The sequence below is a fragment of the Gekko japonicus genome, unplaced genomic scaffold (genome assembly GCF_001447785.1).
Source record: "Gekko japonicus isolate JY-2015 unplaced genomic scaffold, Gekko_japonicus_V1.1 scaffold1863, whole genome shotgun sequence".
NCBI classification, from domain to species: Eukaryota; Metazoa; Chordata; class Lepidosauria; order Squamata; family Gekkonidae; genus Gekko; species Gekko japonicus.
The window spans coordinates 137,009-145,783 of record NW_015165301.1 but is presented as its reverse complement, the minus strand read 5'-3'; the positions used below and the strand labels follow the sequence as shown (position 1 = coordinate 145,783).

General features: G+C 50.1%; 1 protein-coding gene across 1 annotated transcript in view; it reads left to right on the top strand.

Moving 5' to 3' along the window:
* PTRH1 (peptidyl-tRNA hydrolase 1 homolog) overlaps nt 1-8,275 on the top strand; it is an 18,657-nt gene extending 10,382 nt beyond the window's left edge. The window contains exons 4-5 of the mRNA XM_015410401.1: nt 5,040-5,085; nt 7,948-8,275. Coding sequence (XP_015265887.1) covers nt 5,040-5,085; nt 7,948-8,175 — 274 coding nt within the window. The 3' untranslated portion in view covers nt 8,176-8,275. The remainder of the gene's footprint in view (nt 1-5,039; nt 5,086-7,947) is intronic.
* Nucleotides 8,276-8,775: the final 500 nt, after the last annotated feature.

The following is an 8,775-nucleotide window of genomic DNA, read 5'->3' as shown; positions in this document are numbered from 1 at the left end:
TCATTCAATGATACCTAGTTTGCAAACCACAATCCAAAGTAAAATGCTCTGTCTATACCATAAATATTTATAATTCATAGATTTATATTAATCTAGGCTCTCCAAAAATAAATAGCAGTGAAATATATGCTGCAGTATTTTGCTGTATTGTGAGACAGCTTTCTACATGCTGTAGTGTTTCCTGTTAGTGGCAATTTGTACTGTAGCAATATGGCAAAACACCAAGGATGATAAAGAGAAGGGAAATGGAAGTTTGAGAAAGGAGGATGCAAGGATGAGAACAAGATGAAAGTAAGAAAAAGGTGGGATGGAGTTGGTTCTCTTTTCTGCAAACCAAGATTTCAAGTCACAATTTAATCTTGGGTTGCCATGAAAGCAGTGAGTTTTCAATTTGTGTATAAGGGGAACAGGGAGGAAGCCTGATGCAACATACAAATCTAGGATCCCCCAAACTAACTTGTTATTACATCTGATACTAAACTAATGCTTGAAAATAATGCTGCTGTTGTTTAATTCTCTTCAGCTAGAAGATGAAATCTCAACTTTACGACAAGTGTTAGTAGCCAAAGAGAAGCATCTTGTGGAAATAAAACAAAAACTTGGTATCAACTTGATGAATGAACTGAAACAGAACTTTAGCAAAAGCTGGCATGATGTGCAAACCACCACTGCGTGAGTACAAACTACCCACACAATCGTTCTTTACTTTTGTGTAGCACTAAGTGTTTCTTTCACAAATCTTTAGAAATTTAGTGGGGTTCAGTGGTTTGACTGCTAAACACATATAACAAAAAACATAAAGTGAGTTTTAATTGATTTATATTCACATGTGAATTATCTCAGAATGAGTGAGTTATATTAAAATCAAAAGATAAGGAACTACTAACAGCCATCAGTGAGCTTCATGGTTCAACAGCTCTCGGAATCAATTCTCCCATTACTACTGGCTACTAGTATGGTATGGCCGAGATTGGGGGGGCAAGGCGGGCGACAGAAGGCCGATGCCTCCGTCGCCCGGCCCTCTACAGAATCCACCCCCCAAACCTCCAGGTATTTCCCTCCTTAGAGCTGGCAACCCTACATTCCCCTCAGTGCCTGTTGGTAGGCAACTAAGCTTGGTCCTGTCACCTACTTTGGCCTTTGGGAGAAAACACATTGGGGCCAATCCTGATAGGGTTGCCAACTCCAGATGGGAAATTCCTGGAGATTTGAGGGATGGAGCCTGAAGAGGGTGAGGTTTGAGGAGGGGTGGGACCTCAGACAGGTACACTGCCATAGACTCCACCCTCCAAACCAGTCAGTCTCACATAGGGAACCATTGTTGCCAATCTCCAGGTGAGGGCTGGAGAGCACTCAGTATTACAACTGCTCTGCAGAAGGGAGGGCAGAAGTCAGCTGAAGTCAAAGGGGCAGATAATGGTAGGTTGGTGGCTAGCTGGGAAGGAGATGGGGTTGCCAACTACATGCTGACAAATTCCTGGGGATTTGAGGGGTGGAGCCTGGAGAGGGTGGGGTTTGCAGAGGGGTGGGACCTCAGACAGGTAGAATGCCATAGACTCCACCCTCCAAACCAGCCATTTTGTCCTGGGTAACAATTGCTGCCAATCTCCAGGTGAGGGCTACAGATTACTCACAATTACAACTGCTCTTCAGGTAGCAGAGATCAGTTCCTCTGGAGAAAACAGTGGACTCTGTCATTATACCCTGCTGAGGTCACCACAGCAAATTGACACTGTTTGCCCAAAGCCAGAGCACTGCCCCAGAGCCTCTTTCTAGATCTCATTGTATTGCTTTCACAACGGGCTTTACTGCTAGTATAATAGTAAAACACACAGTATGGACAGTTCAGACTGGCAGTTCGGCCGGACAGCCAAACGTTTCAGGAGCGTTTCACTAGCAAATTAAAGGGGCGGGTTCACACAGGCACAGCTGTCCAGCTTCCCCCAGCCGTACTCAAGCCGTCTTGTGGTAGCAAACCGTGTGGAGAGCAGGTTGATTCCGGTTCCCTGACATGTGAACGCAAGCGCTGTAAGACGGGAACAACCCACAGTCATTGATAATAGGTGCTGGCTGTTTCCGTGGCAGGCACCCATGCGCATAGGTGCATGCAGCGGAGCGCGGAAAACGCCGCTAACAGCCCGCCAGGGGCAGGCCGACAGTGCAAACGCTCCCTTGCGCTTCCTCCATGGTATCCTCCCGCTTCATTCGCTGCAGTGTGAACGGGAATACCACGAACAAGCCATTCCGGGTCTGTTCCGGGTCTTCTTTGCCATGACTCCCTAGTGCTTCAAATTGCCAGTCTGAACTTGGCAATGTGTGAACTCAAAGAAACTAACTGTGCATGGCGTCAGCACTAATTTCAAAAATCAATAAATAAGGCCTTCACAACATTTGATATTCTCTCTCTGAAAATGATATTTTGAATTGAATATGCTGAGACTGTTGCAAATTGAATAAATGGTTTATTTGTTAGTAGATAAATGAATTATTTGTTAATTATTATTATTTATTGATTTTTTAAATTAGTCTTGGTGCCACGCACAGTTCATTTCTTAGTCTGTCAAGTAAGGCAGTCGATACACTTCTCTGCATTGCAGTTAAGTAATAGGAATTACAGCCCACAAACAAAGCAACATTACATCTGTGGCCTGTTAAACTCCAGCAAGATTAAAAGCTCCTTAGTCCTTAGCGTATCACGTATCCCTGGAAGGCCAGAGACTGAAGCTGAAGCTCAAATACTTTGGCCACCAAATGAGAAGGGAGCACTCCCTGGAGAAGACCCTGATGCTGGGAAAGATTGAAGGTCAAAGAAGACGGGGACGGCAAAGGATGAGATGGTTAGATGGTGTCATAGATGCAACGAACATGAAATTGAGCAAACTTCAGAGGATGGTGGAAGACAGGAGGGCCTGGCGGGAGCTGGTCCATGGGGTCGCGAAGAGTCGGACTCGACTGTGCGACTGAACAACAACAAGTCCAGATCCACCAGTGGGGGCTAATATATTGGGAAGGGAGGAAGAAAGTGACTTGGTATGCTGATAGACTCTGGTGGGTAGCCGTGTTGGTCTGAAGCAACAGAGCAAAGTTTGAGTCCAGGGCGGTGTTCCCTCTAAGCTGAGTTAGTGTGAGCTAGCTCACCGTTTTTAAGCCTCCGGCTCACACATTTTTGTCTTTGCTCAGGAAGGAGGGCCCCAGAGCAAACTAATTGATGCAGTAGCCAGATCCCTCACTCACAACTTTTATGCCAGTCGCTCACTAAGGAGAATTTTTGCTCACAAGACTCCAGAGCTTAGAGGGAACGTTGGTCCAGGGGCACCTTTAAAACCAACACAGTTTAATCCTGGGTGTGTGCACACAAAAGCTTATACCCAGAATTCAACTTTGTTGGTCTTAAAGGTGCCTCTGGACTCAAACTTTGCTCTATTGTATTCTGAGAGATTGTAAACCACTTTGAAGACCCTGTAGTGCTGAAAGGCAAGATATAAATAAATACAAACCTGCCGCTACTCTGTCACATGTGTCACATTTTTAAAAAATCCGACCCTTCCTCCAAAGAGCTGAGGCCAGTTTACCCTCCTCGATTTTATCTTCTCAACAACCCTGTCAAGGAGGATCGGCTGAGAGAGTGACAGAGCCAAGGGTGCCCAGCAAGCTTTCATGGCCCAGTGGGGATTTGACATTCCCTAATTTTAATCTGACACTTTGACCATGGCACCAGAACCCAAGAAGGTGGTGCTGCCCCCCCCCCTCCAAAAGAGGCTCTGTGCCTTGAACAGTCTGACAGGCAGGCAAAATCCAACCTGTAAAGCAGGGGTGTCAAATATATGGCCTGTGGGCCGGAACCAGCCCATCCTGGTCTCTTACCCAGCCCGCGAGCAACTGGTCCTTACCTTAATTGCCAGATGATCAAGGCTGTGCATTGTGTCCCTGCATACTGTCCTGGAGCTAATGAGTATGCTGGGGATTATTAGGAAGGGAATTGAAAACAAATCAGCCAGTATCATAATGCCCCTGTATAAATCAATGGTGCAACCTCATTTGGAGTGCTGTGCCCTGAAAGAGCTCTCCCAGAACTGGTCACCACACCTCAAAAAGGATATTATTGCATTGGAAAAAGTGCAGAAAAGGGCAACTAGAATGATAAAAGGGTTGGAACACTTTCCTTATGAAGAAAGGTTAAAACGCTTGGGGCTCTTTAGCTTGGAGAAATGACGGCTGAGGGGTGACATGATTGAGGTTTATAAGATTATTCATGGGATGGAGCAGGTAGAGAAAGAAGTCCTTTTCTCCCTTTCTCACAATACAAGAACTCATGGGCACTCAATGAAATTGCTGAGCAGTCGGGTTAGAACAGATAAAAGGAAGTACTTCTTCACCTAAAGAGTGATTAACACATGGAATTCACTGCCACATGGAGGTGGTGGCAGCTACAAGCATGGACGGCTTCAAGAGGGAATTAGATAAGCATATGGACTGCTCAGAAATTTCATGGAGTTCTTGTATTGTGAGAAAGGGAGAAAAGGACTTCTTTCTCTACCTGCTCCATCCCATGAATAATCTTATAAACCTCAATCATGTCACCCCTCAGCCACCTTTTCTCCAAGCTAAAGAGCCCCACGCGCTTTAACCTCCAGGTTAGATCTCCAGGTGCCGCCAGGAGGTTGGCAACCCAAAGAGCCACTTGGGCCGGTTTTGCAGACCAAGAAGCCTGGCCCATGCCCCTCACAGAGGAAGCCTGACAGCAGGTTTTTGTGTCTTGATCTTTTGGTGTAGTGCTTAAAGTGCACGGACTCTAATCTGGGAGAACCGGGTTTGATTCCCCACTCCTCCACTTGCACCTGGCTGGATGACCTTGGGCAAGCTGTAGCTCTGATAAGAGCTGTTCTCGAAAAAGCAGTTTCTGTCAGAGCTCTCTCAGCTCCACCTACCTCACAGGGTGTCTGTTGTGGGGAGGGGGAGGGGAAGGAGTTTGCAAGCCGCTCTGAGACTCCCTTGGGTAGTGAAGGGCGGGGTATAAATCCAATCTCTTCTTCTTCCAGAGGTCACAACGGAGTCCGTTCCTGCATAAACTCCCTAAGCTCAGACGTAAGTCTCCGCCTTGGCCCTGGATCCTTACCGCCGGGAAGAGTCATCCAACGTCCGCTGCCCTGGCAAGAGGCCTTGGCAGCGATCCAAGGAGGGATCCTCGCATATGAGCAGACGTGGGCTGCTTGTGGCTCAGCTTTCACTGGGCCAGAGCCCTCGCGTGCACACCTCCCTGTTCTTCGCTCGGCCCTGGGGCCCGGCGGTGGTTGCTTAAAGTGGAAGCAGATGGGCTGGCCCCACGCCCAGGGCACCGACTTGCAAACATGGACACGCTGTCCGACAGATGCACCTCCCCATCCCGTGTTTAGTTGGCATTTGGTGTTCAGCCGCCTCCAGAGCCGGGGGTGGGGAAACCTCTGCGCTGCCCCAGAAGAACCGCCCTCAAAGCCAGGCCAGAACCCAGGGGCTCATAATCGGGAGTATCGAAGCATCTCGGTGTGGAGGTTGAGTGAGGATCCAGCCAGCTGTTTTGGATTCGGAACGGGAGGCGTTTTCTATGTTTCGGCCTTTGGCTGTCACGCTGCCTGTGTGTGCCATAAGCAGGCCCTGCCCCGCACCGTCTCCTTTCTCCCTTCCTTTCTAGCTGGGCCCAGGGTGGGAAACGTGGCTTGCATCCAAAGTGAATGGGAGCCACCAAACCCGTGTTGGCAAGAAAAAGCTCCCACTTTTTTAAAATTGTATTTTTTTTTACATTATCACCTCCCCCTGCCCCACGCTCATTATGGCGTTTTACAGAACAGAACTTAACAGACCCAGGCCGATGCTCCCTCTAAGCGGTGGAGTCTTGTGAGCAGAAATTCTACTTGGTGAGCGACTGGCACGAAAGTTGTGAGCCGGCGATTGGTGACTGCATCAGTTAGTTTGGTCTGGAGCCCTCCTTCCTGAGCTGAAACAAAAGTGTGTGAGCCGGAGGCTAAAAAACTGTGAGCTGGCTCACACCAACTCCGCTTAGAGGGAACACTGACCCAGACACCAGATCACTTGATGCTCCCTCTCAGCTGTGGAGTCTCGTGAGCAAAAATTCTACTTTGTGAGCTACTGGCATTAAAGTTGTGAGCAGGCGATTTGGCTGCTGCATAAATTAGTTTGCTCTGGAGCCCATCCTTCCTGAGCTAGGACAAAAATCTGTGAGCCGGAGGCTAAAAAACTGTGAGCTGGCTCACACGAACTCAGCTTAGAGGGAGCACTGCTTGGAACACAGCCAATAATACACACTAACACAGGAAGCTACCTTGTTTGGTGTAGTGGTTAAGCGGGCGGAATCTAAGTCACAAGTTCTCTCAGAGCTGTCAGTCACGAGTTCTCTCAGAGCTGTCCTCTCAAGGGCAGTCCCTGAAAGAGCTCTCCCAGCCCCGCCGACCTCACAGGCGATGCTCCCTCTAAGCTGTGGAGTCTTGTGAGCAAAAAGAATACTGGCATTAAAGTTGTGAGCGAGCGATTTGGCTACTGCACACATTCGTTCGCTCTGGAGCCCTCCTTCCTGAGCTAAGACAAAAATGTGTGAGCCGGAGGCTAGAAAACTGTGAGCTGGCTCACACTCACTCAGCTTAGAGGGAACGCTGCTCACAGGGTGTCTGTTGTGGGGAGGGGAAAGGAAAGGGATCGTAAGGTGCTCTGAATCAAGGTCAGGATTGTCTCCTCAGACTGGCAGTGGCTCTCCAGGGTCTCAGGCCGAGGTCTTTCCCATCCCTTCCTGCCTGGTCCTTTTAAATGGAGATGCCGGGGACTGAACCTGGGACCCCCTGCATGCCAAGCCGGGGATCGGCCACTGAGCCACAGCCCCTCTCCATGGCTCTCCAGGGTCTCAGGCAGAGGTCTTTCCCATCCCCTCCTGCCTGGTCCTTTTAAATGGAGATGCCGGGGATTGAACTTGGGACCCCCTGCATGCCAAGCAGAGGCTCTGCCACTGAGCCACAGCCCCTCTCCATGGCTCTCCAGGGTCTCAGGCAGAGGTCTTTCCCATCCCCTCCTGCCTGGTCCTTTTAAATGGAGATGCCTGGGACTGAACCTGGGACCCCCTGCATGCCAAGCCGGGGATCGGCCACTGAGCCACCGCCTCTCCCCAATAACAGTGCGACCACGAGCAATGCATTGAGCAATGTTCACTCCCCGTCTGCGACTTGCACGTAAAATCTGACACCTCAACCACCCTCCCGGAAGGCGGTTCCTGAGCCAAGATGACACAGCTTGTCTTGTCGACTGTCAGTTGTAAGCCCACAGACCAATATTCATTTATTATACCCCGCCTTCCTCCGCAACAGGGACCCAGAGCGTCTTAGATTGTCCTCCTCTTATCCATTTTATCCTCACAACAACCCTGTGAGGTGGGTTAGACTAAGTATGTGTATCTGGCCCGAGTTTCCCCCGCGAACTTTCATGGCAGAGTAGGGGCTCAAACCTGGGTCTCCCAGGCTGACCCTCTGACCCAGACACCCCAGTTCCTTACCAGTTGCCCACTCTGAATTGTGCATGCGGGCAGTATTCCCTCTAAGCTGAGTTAGTGTGAGCTAGCTTGTAGGTTTTTAGCCTCCGGCTCACACATTTTTGGTCTTAGCTCAGGAAGGACGGCTCCGGAGCCCACTAATTTATGCAGCAGCCAAATTGCTCACTCACCACTTTAATGCCAGTCACTCACAAAGAAGACGTTTTGCTCACAGGACTCCGCAGCTTAGAGGGAGCATCGCATGCGGGCAGTTCCCAGTTCGGTCCCCAGCATTTCCAGTTAATGTCCGGGGAGGAGAATTTCCTCTGCCTGAGAACCGGGGGAGCCGCTAGCTGTCAGTAGACAAGGCTGAGCTTAGGTGAGCTTGCTCAGTTCCGCATGTCCTGACCCCCCCCCTTCCCATCTCTTCTCCTCCGCAGTGCATGGTCCGATTAAGGATCGGCATCGGCCGCCCGGCGGGGGAAGCTGCTGTGGATCGCTACGTCCTGGGCAGGTTCACCAGCGCCGAGCAAGAAATCCTCCCGCAAGTCTTGGAGCAGGCCGTCGAGATGCTCCTGGAACACATCCGGCAGAGGGGCAACGGCAAGGGGACCTCGGCAGCTTGCGAGGGACGAATCAGAGCCCCTCTGGGGACGGAGGGGGCGTGACAATTTTATAGTAGACATTAAAGTGTCGGCCACAAAAACAGGCAAAAAAGAAGCTGTGGCGAAACGGGGACCCGCCCTCAGCCCTAGGAGACTGAGGTGCCGTCCTGTGGCTCGCAAGCCCGTTTTGGCCTTCCCACCCTGCCCGGTGGGACTATTTCTCTTCGTTACTGCTGCCACCACTCACTGAATTACCGCCTTCCTTGAGGGACAGTGAGACCCCTCTGGCTAAATTCCCCACCTTGGGAAGTGGGTACCTTGATGTTTGGGCGCCCCCTGGAGAGTTGGCAACCCCTCAGATTTAGGCCCGTTTGTGTCCCCTGGCTTCCCTTTGCCCCTGGTAACGTGCAGAGCGGGGAGGACTATGTGGTTAAGGCACAGCAGGCTTTTTAAACTCAGAAAAGGAAGATTCATTTAACTATATACATATTGGGCGCAGAAAATAAACACGGGCACTTCAGCACAACTGGGGCACTGAAAATAAACTGGATAAAAACGCAGTTCCTCTGTCCCTACCCACACACCCCTCTCTCTACCTGTGTAGTGGATTGTGGCCTCAGGCCCGGATTTGCGTTTCCCCCTCCTGTTGTGGAGAGAAACTCC